The sequence below is a fragment of the Heterocephalus glaber genome, unplaced genomic scaffold (assembly GCF_053883595.1).
Source record: "Heterocephalus glaber isolate CG9 unplaced genomic scaffold, H.glaber_assembly_v1.0 deba00001662, whole genome shotgun sequence".
In the NCBI taxonomy this organism is placed as follows: domain Eukaryota; kingdom Metazoa; phylum Chordata; class Mammalia; order Rodentia; family Bathyergidae; genus Heterocephalus; species Heterocephalus glaber.
In genome coordinates this window covers 1,924,382-1,951,816 of record NW_028258403.1, presented here as the reverse complement: position 1 = coordinate 1,951,816, position 27,435 = coordinate 1,924,382, and the positions used below count along the sequence as shown (strand labels likewise).

General features: G+C 48.8%; 2 protein-coding genes across 9 annotated transcripts; one reads left to right on the top strand and one right to left on the bottom strand.

Moving 5' to 3' along the window:
• Positions 1–13,202: 13,202 nt before the first annotated feature.
• Positions 13,203–27,364, top strand: Znf219 (zinc finger protein 219). 6 transcript variants are annotated; one of them, XM_087197135.1, is made up of 6 exons: positions 18,721–18,830; positions 18,914–19,319; positions 23,889–23,977; positions 24,255–25,674; positions 25,944–26,075; positions 26,303–27,364. In XM_087197135.1, exons 3-6 carry the CDS (start codon positions 23,972–23,974, stop codon positions 26,899–26,901), a joined length of 2,157 nt encoding a protein of 718 aa, XP_087053261.1. In that variant the 5' UTR covers positions 18,721–18,830; positions 18,914–19,319; positions 23,889–23,971; the 3' UTR covers positions 26,902–27,364. The 6 variants fall into 6 exon arrangements, with proteins under 6 accessions (XP_004865092.1, XP_087053263.1, XP_087053261.1 ...); XM_004865035.3 differs by lacking the exons at positions 18,721–18,830; positions 18,914–19,319 and adding an exon at positions 13,203–13,402; XM_087197137.1 differs by lacking the exon at positions 18,914–19,319 and having other exon boundaries at positions 18,702–18,830.
• Positions 13,396–18,541, bottom strand: Tmem253 (transmembrane protein 253). 3 transcript variants are annotated; one of them, XM_004865032.3, is made up of 7 exons: positions 16,779–18,541; positions 16,509–16,650; positions 15,999–16,109; positions 15,849–15,905; positions 15,428–15,538; positions 15,175–15,321; positions 13,396–14,645 (listed from the first exon to the last, which is right to left on the bottom strand). In XM_004865032.3, the coding sequence occupies exons 2-7, from the start codon at positions 16,632–16,634 to the stop codon at positions 14,520–14,522; spliced, it is 678 nt and encodes a 225-aa protein (XP_004865089.1). In that variant the 5' UTR covers positions 16,635–16,650; positions 16,779–18,541; the 3' UTR covers positions 13,396–14,519. The 3 variants fall into 3 exon arrangements, with proteins under 3 accessions (XP_004865089.1, XP_087053265.1, XP_087053266.1); XM_087197139.1 differs by having other exon boundaries at positions 15,849–15,892; XM_087197140.1 differs by lacking the exons at positions 16,509–16,650; positions 16,779–18,541 and having other exon boundaries at positions 15,849–15,892; positions 15,999–16,417.
• Positions 27,365–27,435: the final 71 nt, after the last annotated feature.

The window sequence follows — 27,435 nt, the reverse complement described above, 5'->3', positions numbered from 1 at the left end:
AAAGGTGACACAGAGCCATGGAGTGAACACACACTGTTGGAAAAATGACACCAATAGACCTGGCTGGCACAGGGTTGCCACAAACCTTCAATATACATTTTTTTAAAAACCTAGGTGTGGTGGCACTTGCTTCTATTCCTAGCACTCCAGGAGGCTGAGGGAGGAGGACTGCAAGTTCCAGCTTCAGTCTATGGGATTTAGTGACTTAACAAGATCTTCTCTCAAAATTAAAAAATGAAGGACTGGGGATTTAGCTCAGTGGTTCCGGCGCCTGCCTTGAAAGTGCAAGGTCCTGAGTTTGATCCCTGGTACCAAAAAAAGAAACTAAACTAAAATTTAAAAATGAAAAAAGGGATGGGGATTTAAGTGAGTGAGAAGGCCCTTGGTTGAATCCTCGGTACTGCAAAAGCAAACAAAAACAAGCAGTCTCTCCCAAAAAACATTATCTGTGAAGCACAAGAAAGCAAGTATAATAAAATGAGGTCTGACTGTGTTCTGAATTTAACACTGTGTACTTGCTGTAACTAGTGAGTCTTAAATTTTCATATGTTTCAAGGTGCTAATTAGGCTCCTTTTCTTTCAGTTTGAATAATTCCCTTTAGCATTTCTTATAAGACAGGCCTGGTGATGATGAACATCCTCAGCTGAGGCTTTTCTTTGAAAATGGGAAATACCATAACACATTTTGGGCTAATAGGAATAATTCTATAGAGAAAGAAATTGATGATGCAGAAGAGGGAGGGTCTAATAAGAGGAAAATTCCCTCATCACTCTCCCTGTAGATAAGGGAGAGAAGGTGAGATCCAGTATGGCAATGAGGGGCTGGGATTTGATGGTAGTGAAAACAGCTGCCCCAGTGGAACCAGTGAGAAAGTGGATAAACTCCAGCTGTAGTGGTTTAATAGCTTTGATGAAGGAAAATGAAGATTTCAGTTGGATTCTTCTATTTTCTCAGTGAAATGTGCAGTGAGTCACAACATCATTTTTTAATAGAATCATTTTAATTATAGTAATCTCTAAAATGAGGATAAGTGTGTTTGCCACATAGCTTTGGAGACCTTGGCTAGGTTAGCTCTACTGAAATCTCCAGTAGGCCCAACACCACAGCAAGAATCAAACCCTGGAAGCGGCCAAGCTGTGTAAGAAGTTCCATAGGGATTGCACAACTATGTTACCATTCTATGGCACTTAAAGAATATACGCACTTACAACCCAAGCATTAGTGGGGATGGTGAGGTCTGAGAGACATCCTTTTCAAGGGCCAAAAAGGAAGACAGGTATCCTTATCCTAGAGGCCTTTGAAATTTAGATGCAGTTCCATCAGGAGCATGGAAATGTCTGAGGTGGTGCTTTGACCTTTTCTTTACTCTCAAAGTCCTTGGACTTTGGCCAGCCCTTGTAGTCTGACCTAGCCTGTGTTCACTTTGGAATCTGTGTTATCATTTGAGTTGACATAAGTCATTGGCTAAAACTATACATTAAATCAGTCATGGCTTTTATAGAGTAGCAAAAAATAGTTTCCTCCGAACACAAAGCTCCCCAAAAGCTTCCTCTAGCTTTTTGTTTTTTGAGAGAGGGTGTTGGTGTATAGTCCAGGCTCGTCTCAAACTTGCAGTCCTTTTGCCTCAGTCTCCTGAGTGCTGAGGATACAGGTGTGTACCACCACACCTGACTCCTAACATTTATATGATTAGATGTGTGTGTGTGTTTTTCCCCCACACTGATCAATTCTCTAACATTGGCTGAGTGTTCTGTAATGTAACTTAATTTTTTTTTTTGGTACCAGGGATCGAACTCTGGTCCTTGCACTTGTGAGGCAGGCAGTGGAACCACTGAGCTAAATCCCCGGCCCTAATGTAATTTAATTTTAACACTATCTACCTGAGATTAGAATCAGCTCTCATATGGCTAGGGCTTTGTCTCACAGTCTGCTCCTCCCACTTTAGATGTGATCTTAGTTTCTTTTCTCTCATTGCTGAGACAAAATACTCAACACCCAAAGTTAAAGGGGGAAAGGTTTATTTAGCTCACAGTTTGTAAGGATTTCAGTCCATAATCAGCTGGCTCCAAGGCAGGGTACCTTAGCAGAAGGGCATCACAGAAGAGAAGTTCATGGCAAGTCGAAGACAGTAAAAGCAAGCAAGGGATCTTAACAGTGTCTTTCTGCTCTTTTTATTGTATCCAGACTACTTAGGGAGGGTTACACCCATACCCTTAATCCTAGTGCCCTTGAGCCTAATATTGCACCATGAATCAATTCCAGTGTCACATACTCTAGACCCAGTCACTTCTGAAAAAAGCTCCACCTATGACTATATGAGGCTTTAGGGGGACATCTGGACACAAACCATAACATTCTGCCCCTGTCCCCCCAAAGACTAATATATAATCCTTTATGCAAAAGACATTCAGTCCATCTCTAAGAGTTGCCAAAGTCCTAAAAGTTTCAGCATTGCTAAAATATCCAAATTCTCTTCTGAGATTTAAGACAAATTCTTAGCAGCAAGTCCCTGATACAAATGAAAAGAAAGTTAAACACTGCCAACATCCAATGGCACAAGATAAACAGTACCATTCCAAAAGGTACAAATAGGGGGGATACAAAAGAATGGAACCAAAGCAAGTCCAAAATCCAGCAGGGCAAATATTAAGCTCTGTAGTTGCATGTGCAGCATCAGAGGCAATCTGTGGCAAGATGTGAACTCCAAAGGGCTAGAGTGGCTCCACCCCTATGGCCCTTCTGGTGTTTGTAGCTCCCATGGCTTCTCTTTTGAGCTGGCTCTGCTTCCTCCTTGCAGTTTTCTTCAGACGATCCATGTTCCTGGCTTCTCCAAACTTCTGGGGTCTCCACAACACCTTCAGCTTCACACTCACAGCTTTACATACTGTCTTCTTAGGGACACACTGCCTGGCCTCCCAGGCCTTCTTCTGAAATCTGGGTGGAGGCCTTCCGGACCCCACAACTCTTGCATTCTGCATGAACCTAAAACCAGTGCCACGTGGATGATGACACTGAGTTCTGTTGCCAGCTGGAGCAGTAGCCAAGCTTCCTTCTTTTTTGACTATAGCGGTCAAGTGCCTGGATCACTGAGCACTCTGAACCCAACCCCAAGGAACAAATTCTCTAGGTTGCTGCCATTCTGGAGAATGGTGCTCTGGGGCTCTCTTCTCAAAGCAAAGTCTCTCATTTTTCCAACCCTGAGACTGCAAAGGCCGGAGTCCTTCTGGTTCTTGTGATGTCCTCAGGCCATCTTTTCTATTTTATTCTTCTCAAATACTTGGCTTTTCCTTGCTAGTCCTTTCAACAACCACAGGAGCTTCTGTTCTGGCCAAACTCACAACGTTTTGAATCATTCTGCTTGGCTCTTTGCTCTTGCCTCTCAACATAAATCTGGCCAAAAGCCCCAACAGTAGCCATGCCACTGCTCCAAAGTGAGACTGTCTTGAAATTTCTTCTGAAAGATTAATTAGTCTCCACCCTTAATCATAGTCTCAGGCAAAGTCTCTGGACATGAGCAAAATGCAGACAAATTTTTTGCCAAAGTATAACACACATCATCTGGAGTCCAACAGCCAATGCAGTCCTTCTTCCCAGCAGAAACCTCTAGAGCCTGGTCTTTACCAGCAGGATTTCTATCAGCCTTCTGGTCTTCCAAGCTCTGACCAAAATCTCCCATCAAGTACCATCTAAGGTGTATCAGCTCTACTTTTTCTGCTGGCATCTCAAAACCTTTCCATACTCTTTCCACAGGCCAGTCCCAAAGACCCCTGAACCATATGGTCAGGTAGTATCACAGCAACAACCCTGCTTCTCTGTTACTACATTCTAAATTACTTTTCTCTCATTGCTGAGACAAAATACTTGACACCCAAAGTCAAAGGGGGAAAGGTTTATTTAGCTCACAGTGTGTAGAGGTTTCATAATTGTCTGGCTCCAAGGCAGGGTGCTTTGGCAGAGAGGCATCACAGAGAAGTTTATGGCAAGTAGAAGACAGTAAAAGCAAGCAAGGGATCTTAACAGCATCTTTCTGCCCCTTTTATTTTATCCAGACTACTTAGGGCAGGTAGCACTCACACCCTTAATCGTAGTGCCCTTGAGCCTAGCACTGCACCATGAATCAATTCCAGTGTCACACACTCTAGGCCCAGTCACCTCTGAAAAAGCCCCACCTATGACGATACGAGGCTTTGGGGGGACAAATCATTAACAGATGACAATCTCAAATTTGGACCTTTAGAACTTTCAACTATATGTCTAAATATTGGAGTGCTGAGGAGCCCCTTCTTGATTTGGTAACTTGTTAGAATGTCTAATAGAACTCAGGGAAATACTTATGTTTACTGATTTATTGTAAAAGATATTACAAAAATCCAGAAAACATCCAGATGAAGCAGTACAAAAAGCAAGGTGTGGGGAAAGGAGCGTGGAGCTTCTGTGCCTTCTCAGATGCACCATCCTCCAGTGCGCAGGGACCCAGAAGTACCCAACCCTGTCCTTGTGAGTTTTTGTGGAAGTAAGATTGATTAAATCATTGGCCAATGGTGATTAATTCAACCTTCAGCCCACCTCCCTCGTTAACTGCTGGCAAGTTATGCTGGCAAGTTAATATGTTGGCAATTCTTCCAGCATGTTTTTTTTTCCAGCATGTTTTTTGTAAGCAATTTTTACAATAAAATTGGGGTCACTCAAGTACAATATCGGTTTAAGAATATATAAACATATGATGACAGCACTCAGGAGGCTGAGGCAGGAGGATCCTCACGAGTTCAAGGCCAGCCTGAGTTACATAATGAGTTCAAGACCAGCCTAAACTACACAGTGAGACCCTGTCTCAAACAAATAAACAAGAATGATGACCATTTCCTCTATTTTATTAAATAGTATTCTATTATATGCTTTTAAAAGACTCAAGTAATCCAGGATTACTATAGTAAAATCAGAAAATTAATCCTAAGTGACCGCTCATAGACTATTAGAGATGAGTTATATTTCCTATGCATGCACTTCTAGAAAAACAGAACCAACTATTTCTAATGTGCCTTATATTGATAAAATTCACACGACATAAAATTCACTTCATTTTATTTTATTTTTTTGGTACCAGGGATCGAACTCAGAACCTTGTGCTTGCCAGGCAGGTGCTGTGCCACTAAGCTACATCCTGGCCCACTATTTATTATTTTAAAGTGTACAATTCAGTGCGGCATTTAGTACATTCACAATGTTGCACAGTCATCATCACTACCTACTTCCAAAATATTTTTCTCATTCAAAAAGGAAACACCAGGGCCAGGGATTTAGCTCAGTGGCACAGTGCTTGACTTGAAAGCGCAAGGTCCTGAGTTCGATCCTTGGTACTGGGGCTGGGGGGGGGAGTATAAAAAGGAAACTCCATACCCATGAAATAGTCACGCCCTATGGTCCATTGTATCATATGGACATAGGCCACATTCTGTCACCAGTTGATGGACATTTGAGTTGTATCCACTTTCTGGCACTTGTGATTGGTCCTGCTATGAACATTTGTGTGCAAGTTTTTGTTTGAACACTGTTAGGGTTGGGATTCAAAATATCCCCTCAAAAAAATATGTTGAGGGTTTGTTTCTTGATGAGCTTTGGGAGAAGTGATTGGATAGCAATTTTGTGACACACTGTCATAAAAAAAATCTGAGAAACAAAATCTTTTTTTAAAATTTTATTTTATTGGTACATTTTAGGTATAGAATATAATGACATTCATCATTGGAAATTTGCATCTTTACATAATCTCTCTTGGTTCTTATTTTTTTCCCTTTCCCCTGCCCTCCCTTCAACCTCTGAGAAAGAAAATCTTATAATTCTTGTTGTTAGAGGGTTTTTAACTTTTTGGGGTTTTATTTTTTTAAGTTTTTTTTTCATTATTATTACAGATACAATGTAAATTAACAAAAACAAAGTAAAAAATTTGAAATAGCAGCTACAAAAATTGAGAGTTCCTAATAGCGTACTGTGTTGTAGCTTACAGGTTCTTATTGCAATTTGAGCTGATTTTGTATGGTACTCAGGATTGAACCCAGGGTCTTATGCACACTAGGCATGTGCTTCACCACTGAGTTACATCCCTCAATTTCCAACTTGAAATTGTGAATTCATTGTGGCATCAGCTGCTATATTTGAGTGATTTTCTCTAGTGGTACTGAATGGTTTAAATATGAAATGTTCCCCAAAACCCACGTATTAAAGCCTTAATCCCCAATGTAGCAATTTTCAGAGATGAGACATAAAGAGATGATTTGATTCTGAGGGCACTAACCTCACCAATGGATTAATCCATTAATGAACTCATAGCTCACTAACCTATTAGGAAGTGGGGCCTAGTTGGAGGAATTAGGTAATAGGGAACATGGCGTTCGGGTATATTGGTTATCCCAGCTCCTTCCTCTCTCTCTTGCTCTCTTGGTTTCCTGGCTGCTCTGAGGTGAGCAACTCTGCTTTATTATACCCGCTCCTCCAGGAGGCTCTGAAGCCATCAGCTAAAATAAACCTTTCTGGGGCTGGGGATTTAGCTCAGTGGTTCTGCCGCCTGCCTCAAAAGTGCAAGGTCCTGAGTTCGATCCCTGGTACTGAAAAAAACAATTAAAATAAACCTTTCATTCTTTACATTGTTTTCCTCAGGTATTTTGTCACAGTAATGAAAAGCTTAACAACATATGTGTCATTATTATCAATGTTTAAGAAGACCCTTAATGACTGTCAGAATATAAATATTACATAGGAAGTTTCTGTATTATGTAGAATTTTGTCTAAGGTTCTGTCTTAGCCTGTCCTGCTGTGACTGAATACCTAGGACTGAGTTGTTTATAAATAATGGAAAAAATTTTTTTCTCATACTTCTGGAGGTGGAAGGTCCAAGATTAAGGAATGGGCAGGCTCAGTGTCTGGTGAGGACCAGTCCCTGATTCCAAGATGGCATCTTATTGCTGCATCTTCCAGAGTGGATGAAGGTGGTGTCCTCACATGGCAGAATGGACAGAAAAAGCAAAAGAGGGCAAAATGGGACCAGTTAGCCTCCCCTAAGCCCTTTATAAGGACACTAATCTGAAGGGTCTTAAAGGGATCTTAATCACCATCTAAAAACCCCACCTCTTATTATAATCACAGTGAGGTTTAAATTTCAACATAAGAATTTCAGAGAGACACATACCTTCAAACCACGGCAGGTTCCTTCTGCCTTACTGGATTTGTTCATTCATTTAGACAATATCATTCAAATGTCTCCTATTTGCTTGGTTAGGTCATGGCATTGTAAAGTTGAATAAAAAAAAGTTCTTCGAAGGTAAACACATAAATGATAACTTGAATAAAATGCTGTAAGTATAGAACTGTATATAGAACATTATGGCAACACTGAAGAACACAGTCATGGTGGTAGTGGTGGCGGTGGTGGGAGAGACAAGGCAGTTTCCCAATGAGGGTAAGGATGAGCAGATGGAGTCTTGAAAGATAAGTAGCAGTTAGCAACACTTTGTGTTGATGTGAGGCTAAGACTATAGATACAACAGCTTGAACGGGGATGGAAATAAGACATATTATATATGCAAAGTGAGAATTTTTTGAGACAGGATCTCAGTATGTAGTCCAGGCTGGCCTTGAATTCTGTATAGCCCAGCCTAGCCTGAAACTTGAGATTCTCTTGCCTCAGCCTCCTGAGTGCTGGGATTATCTGTGCCACCATACCTGGCAGAAGTGAGAATTTTTTTTTCACCTAAAATTGTTTATTAGCTGGGGATGTAGCTCAGTGGAACCTCGTCTGCCTGAGTTTGATCCCTGGTACTGAAAAAGAAAAGTTTATCAGGCTGTGACAATAATAAAAATCAGAAATGAGAATTTTATTTTGTTTTGATTTCGGAGGCAGGGTCTTGCTCTGTAATTCAGGCTGGTATTGAACTCACTATGTAGCCCAGGCTGGCCTTCCTCCCAAGTGCTGAAATTACAGAAGAAATGAGAATTTTTGACTCAGTTATTTTGATATGACGGAACTTTAATGTCCTACTAGTGTTTTGTTTTGACGTCTTACGAAAAATAGTCCTGACTCCTATCCAGCCCATCACTGAGCCATTGTCATCATCATCCTTGGGTTTATCAAAGGTGGGCTCATGGGGGCCGGGGATTTAGCTGAGTGGTTCCGCTGTCTGCCTCGCAAGTGCAAGGTCCCCAGTTCAATCCCCAGTACCAAAACCCCCCAAAAAACCAAAGGGGGGCTCAAGGATGTTGTGGAGGGGTTTGTCATACATATTAGTTAATTATTTTTAAATAGTTTTTTTCAATGTCCCCTTCCTCAAGTTGCTGTCACAAAATTATGAAGTGCAAGGGAGGAGATGTGGGAGATGACATGGGAAGGCTGGATAGGAGGCAGATCACAAAGGGTGGTGCACAATTTTTAAAAGCTTGGACTTAACCTTGTGGGTGGCAGGGAAAACCAAAGGGCTTTTAAGCAGAGAAGTGATGTGACAACATTTCTGTGGCAGTGTGGAAGACGTATCTGAGGAGGTCAAGCCCAGACAGAAGCTGGTTAGGGGGTTTGTGCCAGTGCTAGGGAGAAGAGGACTGATTCAAGAGAAGGAGAAAACTCTACCAGTGTGGCGAACTTTTAGAGCTTTCAGTGATAACAGCTGGCTCTGGCACGTGTGCCATAGGTTTGCTACCACTGGTCTATACAATGTGGTCGTGGGTGTTTGGCTATAGAAAATAAGGGCAAGGAGTGCAGCGAGTCAGCTTGTGTGACTGACTGATAACACGAGACAGAAACTCAAGGCAGAGGAGGGAGCAAACCCTAGGAGAAGAATTCAGAGTTTGGATGTGCTGTTTGGTTCTTGTACATCTTTGTAGTTCTCTCTCTCTCTCTCTCTCTCTCTTTTTTGTTTATGGTACCGGCGATTGAACTCAGGACCTTGCACTTTTGAGGCAGGTGTGGCGCCACTGAGCTAAATCCCTGGCCCTGTGGTTTTCTTTTTACCTATAAGAATCTTGAGAAGTTAAACGATAAATTATTAAGACTTTTCTTCTTATATCCTTCTACAGCATTAGTTTTCAAGGTGGAGTTGGGGACATATAATTATAGAGAGGCAAAAAAAATTATATCTTGGGAGCTTTGGTTTGGGGGAAAAACAGTGTAAACAAGAAAGCTTTACAATGGCAAGGGAAAATGGACAGGAACCAACAAAGAAAATGTACTAATTCTGGACAGAACTTAGGAAAAGTTTATAAGAAAAATAAATCAAAGATTCCAATGATAAATGGAATAAAGAAAATCACACAACAAAAATATCACTGAAATTAGGCAGGAAAAAAAAAAAAAGCAAGTGAGGAAGAAAACATAAAAGAAGAAGATGAGCACTCCCATTTAAGTACATGGCACCTGATTTTTTTTTTCTTTTCTTTTTTTGGCACCTGAACTTTAAAAAGAGGCAACACACCAGGTTAGCTGTTTACCTCCAAATAGGGCTATCGGTGGCCCGAGGCCAGAGGAAACTGTACAAGCAGGTCCTCTCTAAATGATCACAAAGGGGAAAGTGGTTAAAAGAAACACCAAGAGTAGTTCTCTTTCTCATTCCGCTCTGCATCTTTTTGGGGGGGGGGTGGTGGCTCAGTGGTGCAACACCTGCCTGGCAAGCGTGAGTTCCCCGTACCAAAAATCAAAACAACAACAACAAAACTGAGAAGGCCAGGGTAGGGTTAAGTGGGCTGAGTTGAGGGAGAGGGGACAGTACTAAGGTGTGCGTGTGTGTTTCCAGTTCTGGGGATCGAACGCAGGACCTTGAGCTTGTGAGGCAGGCAGGGCGCCACTCAGCTAAATCTCGACCCTATGTATGGAGTTTTCATTAGCAGCTGAAGGCTTTTTAACTTTATACATGTTATATGAACATTATTATAATGGAAAAAATGTCAACTAAAATAGTTTTCTGTCTTCCCTCCTGCACTACATCACTGCTCAGCTGCCAGCAGCCCAACTCTGGGCAGTCTCCCAGACACCCTGCCCCTGGAGATGGGCCTCCAGTCTCTGTTCACAGATTCCCTCATATTTACAGGAAACACGCGGACTACACCATCGCCACTGTCCTGCTCAGCCCATTAATCAAATATCGAATTTGAGGCAGCACCAGCGGGACCTGCAACTGCAGGAACAACAAAAACCAGAATCCAGAAACTGGAAGCGGGTGTCTTCACTTCTCACTGAGATTAAAAGTATCTCAGCCTAGGTAGCATTCATCATGCCAACCAGGGGAGGTCAGCTCTGATTACTGCTGGGCAGCTGAGTTCACTGATTTCCGTGGCTGGTGGCCAGGACTGCATAACAGACGCAGAGGCCCAAGGAGCTACTGATGACCGGAAGGGACCCTGCACTTCCCACCTCCCTGCGAGGCCCCGGTTCCTCTGCAAATCCACGGGGGGGGGGGGGGGCTTGGGGGAGCCTCACGGAGTGGAGGGGAAAATTCCCTGCCCAACCAGGCCGCTGCCAAACGCCATTAACTGAAAGGAGGCAATTTGTGAGACGTCGATCCACGCCGTCAAGAGGCCACGAGATGGCAGCAGAGGACACACCCTTGGACACAAAAACCTGAGCCATCTTGCAAAAAAGCAGGTCGAGAAACGGAAGAGAATTCATTTGGAAAACATCGTCAGTTGTTTATAAACACGTATCCAAAGCCAAAATAAATGACTGAATCTCAAAGAATTGAAGGTGAAATTCATCAGTATGGGGTTTTTTCCAACCACCACAGAGTTCAGCTGCCCACGAAGGAAGCCAAATAGCACGGTTATATCTCCAGGGCCTAACAGCAAGAGATAGGGGTCGTGGCCTTTAAAAACTGACGTCAGCAGGAGCCTTGTCACAGTCCCCTCTTTCTGTGCAGCTCTAATTCAAGTGAAATGAGTGACCGCCACAGAGGCTGCCAAGCTGATGAAGAATGGAGAAGAAACAGTGGTTGCTGGGGTGCCTTGCAGCAAAGCTGAACGCTGTCAGGGAGCAGCCAGGGATCTGGCAGGAATCAGCGTGGATGGGAGACACCGATCAACACAGGACAAGTCTCTGTCCCCTCTTGCAGCTGCCAGAGGGTTATGTGCAGGAAAGGAGCATTATTAGCAAGGAGGCTAAATCCCAAATCTTCTCACTTCTCATCTAATTCTGCCATTACATATCCCCTTGCCCTTCCTTCTCCTCTTGAGTTGTGATTAGCCAAATGTCTCTGACATTGCAAAATATCCTCTGGAGGGCAAAATGACCCTTCCCTGAAAACCAAGAACTCCATGTTCAATCCCTCCAAGACTCTTGGATTTCACAAAGTCTACATGAACTGTATTGTACATCCAAAACGTGAAATCCTACCATGTGGGTTTTAAATTGTTTATTTTATTATTATTTGCAGTACTGGAGATAGAAGCAAGAGCCTTGTACATGGTAAGGAAGCACTCTTTCACTGAGCTACATCCCTAGCGGTTTATAATTTTTTATCTTGAGACCAGATCGTACTTCATTACCCAGCCTGACCCTGAACTTGCAATCCTCCCATCTCAGCCTCCCTAAAAGCTGGGATTTCAGACGTGCAACAGACCCGTTTTTGTTCTTTTGTTGTTGTTGTTGGAGATGGAGTCTGGCCATGCTGCCCAGGATGGTCTTGACTTTGCTATCTTCTCATCAAGCAATGTTTCCTGAGTAGCTGGGATGACAGGCACAGGCCACAGTGCCCAGGTGTCTATTTGTGTAATGTGTAGACTGGCAACTGAAGGAGTATAGGCTGAATCTGGCCCTTGAGTTTAAAAAATTTTGTTATAGCTAGGCGTGGTGGTGCATGCCTGTAATCCCAGCACTTGAGAAACAGGCGGATCGGCATGAGGCCAGCCAGAGTTACATAGTGAGCTCAAGGCCACACTGAGCTAAACAGTGAGACTTGTCTCAAAAACCCAAAACCCAAAATTAAAATTATTTTAAAATTAGAAAATTTCACATTTTAAAAGCCAGAATTTTTTACTTCTATAGAAATTTAAAGCTATGGCACCACCAGGTTCACAGTCCCACACTGCAACAATTGGTGGAGCTGAATGATAATATTCACTTAAATAGAACACGTCTTCTCTAGTTTACTACACGTCTCACCATTCCCTATTACCTTATACCCAATCTGCTTCACTTATTCAAACCATTCCTTTTGTAAACAATTTATTTTCAACACCTGAGTGCCTCATAGTTTTAAAGTACTTTTCCTCGTGATTTTATTTTAGCTTTGACATTCCAATAAGAGGACAAATATATGAGTATAACCTTCAGGTGAGCAAAAGGTAGTTCAGAGAGATTTGAGTTGCCCAAATAACAGAATCAGAATCTAGATTTCTTGACACCCAGTCCTGTTGCTTTTTGAGGAATAATTTCTATTAATAATTTTACTTAGGGCCTCACAGAACCAAACCAAAGAAACAGAAGTGAACCTACCTTCTAGAAGGTAGCTTTTGGTAGAAACTAAGCTGTCAAAGAATTATCAAATGACTAACCCTTTTTCTTTTAATTGAAGTATTTCTGCTTCTCCTCTCCTTCTACATATATGAAGACTGCCTTACCTACTTCGTTGAACTTGAGTGTGGCTATATGACTTGCTTTGACCAAGTAACACATGTCCCTTCGGGGGACAAATTCTTCCTGCTTGCTCTACATTCTGAAGGAGGTAACCTTAAGCCTCATGATGACACAATAGGACCTCAAAATAGTGAGATTCATCAGATTTGGTATCTGAGTAACAGAATGAGCAGAGCCAGAACTAAACCTATGTTAAGTGGTTGTAAATCACTAAGGTTTTAGCAGTTACCACAGTATAACCTAGCCTAACCTGAGGGCTACAAGGTCCATTTGTATGGGCACTGCGTTTAAGAAATAGAACCCGGTATCTAGACTTCTGATCTCATCACTAAAACCCGGAAGACAAAGCAAATTGTTTATTTCTCTCCCCAGCTTCCTCATCTACTACCACCACCTGACTCTGAAGAAAATTACAGTACTCTTTCCTCAGAGTCTTTTACACATGAGCTCTCCATTATCTTGGCAGTTAGATTAGGGGAGGAAAAGGAGGCGGCTCAGATTTTGTCTTCTCCATTCCGGAGCCTGATCCCAGAACTGTCCCCACCCACTCGTACTCGCATTTAACTTTGTCATAGGGCGACTTTTACCACTCCCAAGGTGTCACAGCAAAAAGGAGGTGCACTGGCGCCACTGCAGTGGCAAGGCAAGGCAGCCAGGCTGCACTCTACCCTCATTGGTGCCTGGGCTTGGCTGAGCCTGGAGCAGCAGCATTCTCTAGGGAAAGAAGCCTTCTCAAGTGAGAACAAAAATCAGTGTGAGGCGAACACCCATCCTGGGCACTATGTGAATTTGGGGTGAGTTCTCTTAGTACTCCAGCTCTGGTCAATTTCTAATTTCTGCCCGGCTGGTGCTATTGGGACTCCCAGTTTTCCTGGGCTTTCCCCAAGCCCACCCGAACTCGTCATCTTCCTACATTTGCAAAGGTCATAAATGGTGGGGGGTTGAGTGCAACCTGAGCTTCAGCAACCGGACCGCAGCCAGGGATCAAAGGTTCCCGGAGCTGCCGAGAGGGTGAGCCTGCGCAGTGCCGCTCCCGCCTCGTTAAGGGCGGCGGCAACGCGGGCTCGTCACACCGGCTTGCTCGCAAGAGGCGGGAAAGTCTTAGGTCGGGTCGCCACGTCCCTCCCCCTGCCTGCCAGGCCCACTCGCCTGCCCACCGGGCCCAGGCCACGGGGGAGGGGAACGAGTAAGGCCCCGCGATTCTGAGTCATCATCTCCAACCCCTTTCTCGCGCGCGCTCCAAGTCTCAGGACCTTGGACCTGGGCACTCGTGCGAGGGGGCGCGGCGCCTGCCCCTGGGTCGCCAGTTCTGCCAAGCGCCAGCCCCCAGCCCTCGCCGGCTCCGAAGCTGCTGGCCAGAGTGGTGTGGGGCAGAGTCAGCCGTACGTTTCAAGGTTGCGGTGTTGGCGCCCCTGTGCGGGGCTGCCCGCCCGCCTCCTCCCCCCACGCGGGCCAGTGGTCGCGTCCGAGGATCCTCGGTGAGGACCTGACTTCCAGCTCCTCGCGTCACTCAGCAGATGCACAGCTCCCCCGCCTCGGAGGGAAGGGAAGGGAAGGCTCTTTATTTCCCAGCAGGCCACGGGGTAGCTGGGCATCCTGGGACTTATAGTCTCTGCTAGTCTAACCAGGACCTGGGTCGAAGGGATGTGGATGCAGGGTTGGTGTGTGTAGGAATCCGGACCTGGAGCGAATGAAATTGTGAATGATGGACGGAAAGACAGCGAGATGAGGCAGAAATGAAGCTGTGCGAAGAGGCAGTGGGAAAGGAAGATAAGAATGGGAAGGAGGTCTCTCGCCTTGGTATATGTTTATGCAGCGCAGAAGGGAAGAGGACATTATGCATGTGCCAGGGAGTCTGGTTAGCTTCTGAGTTTGGTGGGGTGAGAAGCAGAGCATCTGGGCAGTGGACCTTTAGGGTTGAAGGGCAGTAGCATCTGTCTGCTTCCCCTCGCTGGCACACTCGTTTGTTCCATTTTCTATGCTGGCTGCATTGGGACCATTCTCCAAACTGGGAACCTCCTCCACCTCTGAGAGGCCCTGAAAACCAGACAGAGGAGAGAGCCAGCTATAGGGATGAGAAAGGAGAAACTCCAAAGAAAAATAGGTTTCTCCAGGGCCGGGGATTTAGCTCAGTGGTTCTGCCACTTGCCTCGCAAGCGCAAGGACCCGAGTTGGATCCCCGGTACCAAAAAAACCCACAAAAAACCCCCACCTGGGCCGGGGATTTAGCTCAGTGGTTTTGCTGCCTGCTGCGCAAGCTCAAGGACCCGAATTCGATCCCTGGTACCCCCCCCCCCCAAAAAAACCCCACCTTTCTCCTCCCCCATTTTTTCTCAAAGCCTTACCAATATACACAGCTTCCTATACGTACCTATTCTTCTGGTCCCAATCATTTGGATACCCAATCCCCTTTTACCCACCATTAGAGTAGAAATGTCCAAAGCCAGAAAACCAGTTTCAATCTAGGTCTTCTTAATCTGCCTCCCGCCCCACTGTCTTCCTTACAGATTGCTAGTGGAAAAAATAGCTAGTAGCTGCTCCATGTTCTCCTGCCTGTCCCCAATACCTCCTGCAGCTCCTGGTAGTGCAGACTCTGGTTCCTGAAGCATCCTGGCTTTCTCTGGTTCAGCAACAGTAGGGCATATGCTGAGATCAGCACTCCTCCTGTGGTGAAGGCCTCAGCGCTGAGTTCGAGCACCAGCAAGCCTGCCGGCTGCAGGTAGACAGAACTGAGGATGCTGTAGGGACCTGGCACCTGTTCCTCCTTGCCCTGCCTTTCCCTATTTCCTCTTGCCCCAGGCTCCTTCATTGGCCCGTACCTGAGAGTGGGCAGTAGAGGCAGGCCCCAAGGCTGTCTTCATCACCTCCACCACCAGCGCAATGAAGCCCAAGATGAGGTTGAAGGTGTTCGATATCATCATGGCCCGAACCTGCCAGTGAGCCAGGTCAGCCCTATCCAGCCTGAGGGACTCATTCCAACCACAAGCCCCACCTAGAGCCTAGCTGTAAACAGAACTCAGCTCCTGTTCTTTTTCAGTTCCCAACAAGGCTATTAGCTCTCTAACTTGTTGTTTTCTCTCCTTAGTATTTTAGGCCAGTCCGGGTTAGACAGCTGGTAAGATTAGTTAAGAATAGTTACAGAGTCACTTACTTGCTAGGCTGAGGTAGTTGTGTGTGTCTGTGTGTCTGTGTCTATTGGGGGGCAGGTGGGAGGACAGTACTGCACTCTTCCCCTCTCACCTTCCACAGGCGAGGTGCTCTTCGTAGCTCAAGGGTGACAATTCCTGTAAGGAGACCCTGCATGGTGAGAAGAGCAAGTGGCAAACTCTGGTTCCATTAGGGAGTTGCCCCTGGGACTTTCCTTCCACCCTCCCTTGTGATAGGTCTTACTGAGGCTCCAGGTGCAAGTGGCAGTGCTGTGGCCATGTGACAAGCAGAGTTCAGGCAGGCGACTGAGACAGCAAAGGGCACCACAACTACTGCCAGCCATAGCTGATTCACCTGGAGGCCAGGACAAGGTAGCTGGGGGGAACTGTCAAGGACTCTTTCCTCTGTAGAACCCTTGCCCCTTGTAAAACTCAGGGATTGGAATGAATGCATGGTAGGAAGGAAAATAGTCAACCAAAGGCAGTGAAGGAAGTGATATTTAAATTTTAAATACCATTTTATTTGTTCTGCCTTATGTTGTAGTTTACTTATCTGTATGTTTTCCCCCACATAACAGAAGCTACTTGGAGATTAAGGGTCTCGTCTTGCCTATTTCTGTATTTCCTCCACTCTCCTCCCACCCGGAGCCTAACACAGTTTCTAGCACATGATAGGTGCTCCTGGAACATGGCTGGAACTGAATTGGGCACAAGTAGACATGCTGAGACCTGGAATGGGGCAGCCTAGCCTCACCGCCAGCACCAAGAGGTGTGCACTTTGCCTGTGCCTTGCCCAGTCCTGTAGCTTTTCCAGACGAAGACTGGGTCTCTCCTGTTCTTGCTGATCAGCTCTATCCTCCATGGGGGCTTTCTTGACCATGAAGGCTGGGTGCTTCCTAGGCCGGAAAAATTCATTACAAAGTCTTTCAGAAGGCACGCATTAAAAGACACAACATCTCTTCCATTTACCTCCTCTGCCCACTTTCAGTACTCAGGGAATTGAGGCCCAGCACCTTACACCTACCTAGTCTGAAGCAGCTACTCCAAAAAGAAGGGACCTTGCTTCGTTCTGGGACTCCTTAGGGGATAGGTAATTCAGAGCAAGAATAAATTAGTCCTGGCAGAGGAAGGCTGTCAGGGCTGGGGTGTGGTGGGGCAAAGGTCCCTGTGAGGGCCTAAAGATACAGGAAGTGGCCCTGGGCATTCACCAACCTCAGTTCACAAGACACCTCCTTACTTTGTTCCCATTTCCTGTTGCCCCCATCTTTTCCCATCCTGGGTTCCTCTTTTGGGTTCACTCACCTCACCCCATGGACATTATCACACTGGACCTCAGTTTCCCCGTGTTTCCATCTAATCTTTTTCTTTTCTTTGATTTCCTCCTCAAATTACTTGTTTTGCTCTAATGGGATGCTATATTACTATCTAGATTTCTCATTACCATTTGCCCCTTTGTCCGTGCTTGCAAGGCAGGCGAGGTGCCACTGAGCTAAACCCCAGCCCTCTTCTTTCTTGATGATTTACACTGAGGTGAACACTGAGGTGAACACTGGCTAAGTGGATGGGGAGCCCCATTTATTAGTAATGAGGATCATTTCTGACTCAGTGGTAACTTGCACTTAGACATATACAGAACATGGTCCCCAAATGGTCAGTCTTGGGAAGGATGCTATTACAACACTATTTCTCACAGAAAAGGTGACTGTGGCCTAGGCTAGAATCTCAGCTCTGCCATTTTCCCAACTATGTGGTCTTGGATATATTATTTTAACTTTTTTACCTATTTGAACCTCAGAGTGTTCAATGATAAAAGGGAGCTAACAATATGCCTGTGAATGGGTTGTTGATTCAGGGTGAATGCTTAATAACCATTAATGGTGCTGATGAGGTCATATTGATGTGCCTGACACTGATATACTAAAAGGCTTATTCAGAAGCTGAAGTGGGGACATTTATTTCTACAGTAAGAAGCAAAACCAGCTGGACCTGTATATATACTCTGTAGAACAAAGGAAAGGCCATCTGCAGAGCCTAAAGTCTGGAGACAAACAGACCTATGTTCAAGTCCCTGATCTACCTGGATGACCTTGAGCAAGTTAATCTGTTTCCTTATCTATAAAGGGAAATTAACACTAATCTCTGGGGGTTGCCTTGAGCATTAAAAGAGAAAACGCATATGAACCAGCTTAGCCCAACACTCAGCACTTAAGTGCTCAATAAACGTTACTGGCTATGATTATTATTTACTGTTCCTGAGGATAGGTGAAACTCAACCAGAAGACCCCAGGGAGTACCAGGACACAGGCTCCTGGAAAGCAAGTGGTTTTCCTTATACTTCTGCCCCACTCAGTGCTGCGCAAGTATTATTGGAACACTGCATCCTCTTCTTTCCTGAACGGTGGGAATCACATTTTAAAGGGATCTAGAGAATTGCTGAGTGCCTACTCCTCTCTCCTCAATCCCCATGTGAATTTTTATTTAATGGCAATGTGACATGTTGGGTTTGCATTGAGGAACCCTGAACTTGCAGGCCAGTGGGGTGACTCCTTGAAGCCTCATTTCTCTTACATGTAAATGCGAACTAATTATATTAGAGGATTATTGTAAGGAGTATGTGACATTACATGTGAACAGGTATTCAGTAAATATTCATTAAATCTGAATATAATACAAGTTTGTGGCCACCCTCCAGACTACAATCTCCTCCTCCTCCAGGGAAAGTACCCCCCCTCCGTGTGAGCAGCCCCCACCGCGCTAAGCACAGTGCCTGGTCCTAGGTAAGCACTCAGTAAATATTTGTTGCATTGAAGAGCCGTTAAAGTATCGTAAAGAATGGAAAATAGAATTCGAGAGGAAGGAGCCAGAATTGTTCATCAAGAACAGAAAGGACCGAAGAGTAACTTTAATAATGTTTCTTATACGGCAGACATTAACTATCTCTATAATCGCCCCTCCTCCTCCCCCAAAAGAGAGACAGAAATTGTAAGGGAGAGGCTTTAAGATAAAACCCCAGGAAGAACTTCCCGAGTCTGTGCATGTTGGGGCAGAAGCGGCGGCCGCGCCAACCCCTTCCCTGGTATGTCCGGGTCTAGGGTGGGAGGGGCGGTCCTGCTCGGAGGCTGGGGGAAGGACGAGATGACCTTTCAAAATCTCTTCCAGTCTCCGGTTGGAATCGTCTGTGCGCCCCACCCCCGCTCCCTCCTCGCTCCCTCCCTCCGACAGTGCCCCCCGTCTCCAAACCGCGCGCACCCCGCCCCTGGCGGCCGCCTCGCGCGGCTCCCGGGGTCCCCAGCTCCCAGTCCCCAGAGCCAGAGCCGTGCTCCCGCGCGCTCGAAACCCCGCCGCGCCGCCCCCCGCATGCTAATGGCCGGGCCGCCTCCCGCCGCACACAATGCGGGCCAGGGCCGGGGGCGGGGGGACCGGGGAGGGGGCGGGGGCCGGGCCGGGGGCGGGGGGGCCGGGGCCCGGCGCATCTCCCCCGGCCCCACGTAACGCTGACGCCCGCGCCGCCGGCCCGCCGCCCGCCGCCGCCGCCGCCCGCTCCGCCGCCGCCCGCCCGGAGCTCGTGAGTAGCCGCTCCCCCCCGCTCCTGGCCCCCCCCCGTCCGCCGCCCGCCCCCGCCCTCGCCCCCTCCCCCCCAGGGGGGGCCGCTCCGCGCGCCCGCCTCGGAGCAGGTGCAGGGGGCGGGGGCGGGGGCGGGGGAGGGGCGCCGGCTCGGCCCCGAGCAAACTTCGCCCGGAGCTCCTGGGGGGGCGGGGTGGGGGTGGCGGCCTCCGAAGCCTGGAGAGCTAGGGGGCCCCCGAGGGAGGGGGGCCAGGTGGGGGAGCCGGGGGAGCGGACACCAAAGGGGAAGGGCCTGCGGGGGTGGGTTGGGGGCGGGGGTGGCGAGTGTCTTTGTAGGGGCCCGAAGGCCGGGCGCGAGGGGCCTGGGGGTTCGGGGCGCTGGAGCCGCGAGCCTGGGAAGACGAGCGCCCCCCGGCCCAGGTAGGGCCGGTGGGGGAGGGGGAAGGAACCCAAACTCTCCGGGAGTGGGGAGGGTGGGGGAGGGGAGAGGATGGGGGGTGCTTCCCTCTCTGCGTCCCAAACAAAGTGTCACAAAGAGCTCGGCCCGCGGCAGCAGCGGCGGAGGCGGCTGTAACAGCTTTTGTTCTCCTGGCCGGGGTAGCAGAGTCCTGGCCTCCCTATCTCTCAACCCTGCCCCCCATGGTTCTTCTGGCTTATCTTCCCTGGGAGGGGTCTGGGTGCTTCAGGAAGAAGCTCTCACACGGGATCACAGGTCCAACCCTACTTGCCAACCGATTTCTGGGAGGGGACTTTTCCCAAGGACTCTCTTGCCCACCTCCTGTCTCCCCCACCCCCGGTCTGAAGATCCGATGCTTATGCTTACCTGGGCATTAGGACTGACTTTTCTCAGGTCAGCTCCAGTTAATAGAAATTAAGCTACATGTCCCCCTTCCTCAAATCCAGGTTATCCAGAACTTTCAGAATCAGGGTCAAGTTAGGACATGCCTCGGGTAAGATTCATCATAGTAGGGTGGCAGCAGGTGTAGCTTCTTGTCATCTCCTGCTGTATGTTTGGAGTCCATGACTGAGGGTCCGTGTCCCATCTCAATAGTGAGGACAGGGGGAAGGAGGCTTTATTTACCAAGAATTGGGTGTACAAGGTGGCAGGCTGCTGTATAGGGTGGGTTTGGAGGAGCTACCTGGTTATCGAGGTTTAGAGCCCATGGAGAGGAGACCATAAAAGGGAACTGTTCCATGACTATGATTAGGATGGTCTTGACTCTAGACCACCAGAAAAACTCCTTTTCCTTTTAATCCTTTCTAGCACAGTGGTTATCATGATTGTTAGCAGACTTGGGAGGTGTAGGATTCACAACAGAGGGAAAAACATCAAGTGTTAGAGATGACCAGAGACAGAGGCCTAGTTACAACTAGATGTCAAAGATCCTGAACCTTTGCTTCTTATACTTTGACCCTAGAAACTTTTAAACCACAGGGCTGAAGGGACAGTCCAGTTGGTTCTCCATTTAGCAGATGCTTCTGTGTACCTGTCGTTGTTTATAATTTTCACCAAACACCCATCTTTCTTTACTCAGTAAGCTTTGATGGTTGACATCCTTGTACCCACCAGTGTTCCTAACATGTGGGAGTAGTTGGCCTGTTGCTTTGGAAATATTCTGATTCCTATCTTTGGCCCTATAGCCGTGTAGAATCCAAATAAGGGCAAGATAACCCCTGATTCCCAGTGGGGATGAAAAGTAGGTCAGTGCTACTGTCTGGCCAAGTCTCGTGGCTGGTGTTTAAGGCTTGAGTATAGAAAACTCGATTATTGTCCACGGGCAATGCATGCATGACTTAGGTTCCAAGCCAGTTCGTAGAATCGCAGTCCTTGGCAGTGCTCTCCCCTCCTGAGGTCGGTTGCCTGGGAATCTGGCTTAGTGTGGAGATGATTGAGGCAGTCTTCACTGGGCCTCTCAGTGAATTTTGTTGATTTTAGGCTGCCCTCTGGGGGAATTTTTCCACTGGGAATTCAGTTTCAGTTTGGGTCTTACATATCACTTTCAGTCCTGGAGATTGCTGTGTGTAAAGTGGGTTTTTGTCGGGGTGTGTGTGTGTGTGTGTGTGTGTGTGTGTGTGTGTGTGTGTGTGTGTGTGTGTTGGGGAGAAGCTTTGCTCTGTTCTTGCTCTTTTTGGTTCAGAAACGAGGCCAGCTTCCCTTGAGGTGTTTTGCTTGCTGTCCTACAGGCAGTTTTAGGGGCCCTAGAATTTTCTCAGAATCAAAATATGTGCCCATAGGTTAGTCAGCTATGACCATGCAGTATTCCCAGCCTCCCTCCTCCCCCCTTCCCCGGCCATCTGCTTCCTCTGAATATACCAGATTGGCTGTACACCAGGATGTTCCGGGAATCCCCAGGAGAGCAACAGAATGTGATGGACCCAAATACGATGCCTCAGTAACTCATTCCAGGATGTACAAACTGTAACTGTCAGGACACTCCTTATAGCTAATTAAAAATTTCCTAGTTTCATCTATTTTCTATTACCTCAGTCTATTTTCAGTGACATCCAAAAGGCCAAAATAATCCCTCTGGTACCACTTTTTTTTCTTCTCCCTATGGTTCCCATTAAATTAAAAAAAATTCTCTAGCTTTTCTCAATTCGTTATTTGTGATGCTAAAATGGGAAACGTGACCCCTCTAGCACTTCATAGCTCTATCTGTGGTACTGAGGTGGCCAAAGTGGCTTCTCTGGTAGCCCACTGCTCTCTCCATGGTACTGAAGAAGTGACCATATGTTTTAACATCTCTAGGGTCCAGAAGAGTCTTGGACTTAGAACTATGACACTTTCGAGCTGGAAAATATCAATATTGTGAATTAGTCTAACACCCTTATTTTACAGATGTGTATACTGAAAGGTTAAGTGATTGACTGAAAGTTGTGGGGCAAGTAATGTTCAGACTGGGGTTATTATTCTAGTTCACCTTTCATGAAATAGTGAACCTGGCTAGGCTCTTGGCTCTAGGAAGGGGGTTTATCTGGAGGATCCAGATGGTAAGAGGATCCCTGAATTTGGAGCTACAGAAATGCACATGTCATAGCAGTAGTGGTGGCTGTCTAGTGGCCCTCAGACAATTAATCTCCCAAAGCCCAGATTCTCCATGTTAACAGGTACTTTCCCCTTCATGGAGTCTTACCACATTTACTAAATGTTCAAAATAAGGCAGCTTTGAATCTCCAGAGCCCTTTCTCTGCTAAGAGGGCAGATTCCTGGCCCAGTTCTCTTCTCTTAAAGATCTGTAAGCAAAAAACAAAACAAAACAAAAAAACCGCTTGAGTCCTTTTCTTTCTTGGTAACTCATTTTGGTTTCATAATGCCTGTTGTAGAAAGTTCTTTATATTTCAAATATCCTATCACAGGCAGGGGTGGGCGTCACTGGGCCTACATTCATCCAGCCTTGACCATATACAATGCTGCAGGGGTGAAGGAAGGTAGACTGGTAGACTGGATGACTTCTCCCATCTTCCCAGGCCTGTTTCCATTCATTCTAATTCTGGGATAGTTTCTAAGTCCAAAAGCTGACCTCTGCTGCTTAGAATTGGGCCCCTGCCCCCCATCCTCTTCCTCTCTGTGCACTTCTTCCTTACCTCTGGAGCTCTGCACCATCTCAGGCCTAGGGAATTTTAGCTGGAGAATTTAACCCCTTCCTGTTCAGAGCATGTGCCGAGCCCTATCTGTGCAGATGGCGCGGCCCCGCCCCCCATCCCTCACTCCAGCCTCTTGAGCTCAGAGCCAGTGTAATCCTCCTCTTGTGTGAGGAAGCCTCTCCCCTGCAGAGAGGAGGAAAGCCTGCTTCGGAACAGCTCTGGACAAAGGGGCTGAGATGCCCCATCAAACTGCAGGCTCCAAGGTTTGAAATGGGAAGAATCCTAGATGGTATTTGCAGTTTTTAACCCTTCCCTCAGGCTGGCAGTGCCCCTTAACTTCCACTCCTCCCCCAACTCTCCTTTCCTTCTCTGGCTGTCTCCCCCTCCATGCCCCTCCCCCTCTGTCTGTCTCCAGACTCTGCTGCTGGGAGGTGTTTCTCTCCCATGCATGAATGAGTCTCTGTAATGAATGGAAATGAATGGATCAGGAATCCAGGCAGAGAGGGAGGGAGAGTGAGGGGGAAAGACCAAAAGGGTAAGGACAGAAGCAAGGACCAGGGAACCTGGAAGGATGTTTGGCTGGTTGGTCAGTTAAGGGTCTGAGAGTGACTGGTCCCACCTGGATAACTGGGGGGCATGGCAAGCCCTTCTCAGGTACTGATCAAGGTGCAGAGCTCCACCCACATGGAAGAGAGGTATACTGTGATACTGCCCCCACCACCAGGTGGTAAGGTGGTGGTGGTGGTCTGGACCAGGCCTTTAAAATGTATAATTAGGGGGAAGAAATTTGGATCATCAGGAAAGCTTTTGGGCCTGGCAAATCAAGGGGTGCTATTTTTGAGGTCAGCGGCACCCTTGTGCCTTAGGATGCCAATAGGAAAAGAGGTTTCAGGAATACAGGGTGCTAAGAGCCTGGAACTGAGGGTGACTCTTACCCTTGCTGAAAATCAGGGCTTATTTTTCTTCCAAAACTCTCTCGTCTTAGCTCCTCAACACCTGTTGCCTTCACTAGCAGCTTTTCCTCCTCGTCCCTGCACTCCCCAGAACCAAAGAATGTGAAGGGGGTCCATGGAGGTGAGTGAAATTCTGGCCTGAACCCACAAATACCTACCGAACACCTACCACGGTACTCCCTTCCCTGCCCACCTCTGTTTTTACCACCTATTGGAAACTGTCTCCTTGGCCCCAACAGCCAGTCCCCACCCATTCCCCACCTTCCAGAGGTGAGTGGCACCAGCTGTTCTGGATCAGGCCCCAACCCTTCTTCCCTAGTATTCTGGCCTTTGATGCCTTTGCTAACTCACAGATCACCATTCTCCAGCCTTTGCTCTATGCTCATCTTTTTTCACAGGGCTCACGTCCCCGTGTCCCCAGCGGCCACTTAGCGCCATCACCACCTGCCTTCGACGGCGAACTGGATTTGCAGCGCTACTCCAACGGGCCAGGCGTGAGCGCGGGGTCGCCCGGGATGGGAGCGGTGGGCTGGTCTGAGAGCCGTGTAGGCGATCGACGCTTCCCCTGCCCCGTGTGCGGGAAGCGCTTCCGATTCAACTCCATTCTGGCCTTGCACCTGCGAGCGCACCCGGGTGCCCAGGCCTTCCAGTGTCCACACTGCGGCCACCGCGCGGCGCAGCGGGCTCTGCTGCGCTCGCACCTGAGAACGCACCAGCCGGAGCGACCCCGGAGCCCCGCGGCGCGCCTGTTGCTGGAGTTGGAGGAGCGTGCCCTACTGCGCGAGGCCAGACTGGGGCGAGCGCGAACCTCTGGCGGCATGCAGGCCACCCCAGCCGCTGAGGGCCTCGCACGGCCTCAGGTTCCTTCATCGTCGTCTGCCTTCCGTTGCCCCTACTGCAAAGGCAAGTTTCGCACCTCCGCGGAGCGTGAACGCCACCTGCACATCCTGCACAGACCCTGGAAGTGCAGCCTGTGCAGTTTCGGCTCCAGCCAGGAAGAGGAGCTGCTGCACCACAGCCTGACCGTACATGGGGCTTCTGAGCGCCCCCTGGCGGCCACCTCCGCGGCACCTCAGCCTCAGCCTGCACCACAACCTGAACCCAGATCGGTTCCCGAGCCAGAACCTGAGCCACAGGAACGTGAGGCTACCCCTGCCCCGGCTCCTGCAGTTCCAGAGGAGCCCCCTGCGCCTCCGGAGTTCCGTTGCCAAGTGTGTGGCCAGAGCTTTACACAGTCCTGGTTTCTCAAGGGCCACATGCGCAAACACAAGGCCTCCTTCGATCATGCGTGTCCTGTGTGCGGCCGCTGCTTCAAGGAGCCCTGGTTCCTTAAGAACCACATGAAGGTGCACGCCAGCAAGCTGGGCCCTCTGCGTGCCCCAGGGCCTGGCTCAGGGCCTGCCCGGGCCCCCCAGCCTCCTGACCTGGGTCTGCTGGCCTATGAGCCACTGGGCCCTGCACTCCTCTTGGCCCCGGCGCCCACTGCAGCTGAGCGCCGTGAGCCTGCGAGCCTCTTGGGCTACCTGAGCCTCCGAGCTGGCGAAGCCCGGCCTAATGGTGAGGGTGCTGAGCCTGGGGCTGGCCGCAGCTTTGGAGGCTTCCGCCCGCTGCCCTCCACTCTCCCTGCCCGAGCTCGCCGGCACCGTGCAGAGGAGCCAGAAGAGGAGGAGGAGGCGGCGGCAGTGGAGGCTGAGGAGGAGAGCTGGACCCGGGGCAGATCACTGGGCCCTCTGGCTTCCCTGCACCCGCGCCCGGGTGAGGGCCCAGGGCACTCAGCACCTGCCGTTGGGACCCAGGCAAGATCCACGGCCACGCAGGGTATGTAAGGCCTCTCCTTTCTTGGGTTTCCTGAGTCACATCCTCTCTGACTCTACAGCCACCTCCTATGGGTTCCTTTTAAAAAGAACCCCTCAACCCCCTGCCACCCCTGGAGGCTTTGCCACCTTCTGAGGGCACTAGCTCTTAACTCCCAAGATATCCAGTTCCTCGGGTCCCTGTAAACGGGCTTGTGAGGTGGATGTGGGAGCATGTGACTCGGATAGGGCAGAAGGACCCCCTGTAACTTTCTCTCAAACTGTCTATTTCAGAAGAAAATGGCCTGTTGGTTGGAGGGGCCCGGCCTGAAGGGGGCCGGGGTGCCACTGGCAAGGATTGTCCCTTCTGTGGAAAATCTTTCCGCTCAGCGCATCACCTCAAAGTACACCTGCGAGTACACACAGGTGAGGGAGGTGGGCTCCTGCACGGGGAGGGGCTGGAGGGAGGTTTGGCAGCTTTCAGATTGGCCAAATGAGATCAGCTGGGAAGTGTTCATTTATTAAGTCAGAGTCATTGGGAGAGGCAGTGTTTCGTTCCTGATCTGAGGATGAAGTCTGTAAAGTGAGCCAGATGTGAGTGGGGGTATGCAGCGATTGTGATCCCACGATGTTATTTCACTCTTCCTCCCCAGGTGAGCGCCCCTACAAGTGTCCACATTGTGACTACGCGGGCACCCAGTCTGGCTCACTTAAGTATCACCTGCAGCGTCACCACCGTGAGCAGAGGAGCGGTGCAGGTCCGGGACCACCCCCTGAGCCACCACCCCCTTCCCAGCAGGGTTCAGCCCCGCTGTCCAGAGCTAAGCCAGCTCAGCAGCCTGCTACTTGGGTGGAGGGTACTGCAAGCCCCCGGCCCGCCAGCAGTACTGGCCCCGGCTCCCGTCGGAAGCCTGCTAGCCCTGGGAGGACCCTGCGCAATGGGCGAGGTGGTGAGGCTGAACCCCTGGACCTGTCCCTACGGGCAGGGCCAGGAGGTGAGGCTGGGCCAGGGGGTGCCCTCCACCGCTGCCTCTTCTGCCCCTTTGCCACTGGAGCCCCCGAGCTCATGGCTTTGCACCTGCAAGTGCACCACAGCCGCCGGGCTCGGGGTCGCCGGCAGCCCCAGGCTGATGCATCTCCCCCCTATACCCGAGCACCATCAGGAGAGACCCCTCCCAGTCCTCCTCTGGAAGGCGAGGAGGGCCCTGGGCTAAGATCGGGAGAGGCAGGACTAGGGGGGCAGGAGCGGTAGGGAGCCCTCTTAGGGGTGATTAGCTTAGTGAGCTTTCCCCACTGGAGCGGGGAAGCGCTAGAGGTAGTTGGGTAGAGCAGCCAGCAGGGGGCAGCGTGGGACCCACATCCCAGCCCCAGGCCGACCAGAGGTGGAGGGGCAGCGGGCGAAAGAGGGTGGGCAGGCGGTGCCCACCCAGCCCAGGGGAGTCACAGTGCCTTAGAAGTGGCAGAGGTGAGGGTCAAAGAACGGGGTCCCAGGGCTGGCAGAGGCTTGTGTCCCTGTTGAGGAACCACTCTGCCAGTTTTTGCTGGTCCATAGGCCTGAGAGTTTATTTTTGTACAAGGGGTGGGGGTGGGGGGCACTGTACCCTTCTAGCCCCATCGGGGGCCCTGTAGACATTGCTATTTTTGGTACGATTCCTGTCATCCCTGTTGCAGAGTCGTGTCCCCAATAAACAGGTGTCTTGAGGCACAGGGCTCTGTGTCTGTCTCTGTCTGCCTATGTCTTACTCCCTTACTCGGTCTCTTTCATCCAGGAAACTGTCACTTTTTC

Excerpts from the sequence above, each read along its gene's own strand:
- Tmem253 (XM_004865032.3), bottom strand. The coding sequence starts at position 16,634 with ATGGTCAAGAAAGCCCCCATGGAGGATAGAGCTGATCAGCAAGAACAG. Across the intron at positions 16,110-16,508 it reads CACACCTCTTGGTGCTGGCG|GTGAATCAGCTATGGCTGGC; the intron begins GTGAGGCTAGGC and ends CCTGGCCTCCAG. Across the intron at positions 15,322-15,427 it reads CCTCTACTGCCCACTCTCAG|CCGGCAGGCTTGCTGGTGCT; the intron begins GTACGGGCCAAT and ends GTCTACCTGCAG.
- Znf219 (XM_004865035.3), top strand. Across the intron at positions 25,675-25,943 it reads AAGATCCACGGCCACGCAGG|AAGAAAATGGCCTGTTGGTT; the intron begins GTATGTAAGGCC and ends TGTCTATTTCAG. Across the intron at positions 26,076-26,302 it reads ACACCTGCGAGTACACACAG|GTGAGCGCCCCTACAAGTGT; the intron begins GTGAGGGAGGTG and ends CTTCCTCCCCAG.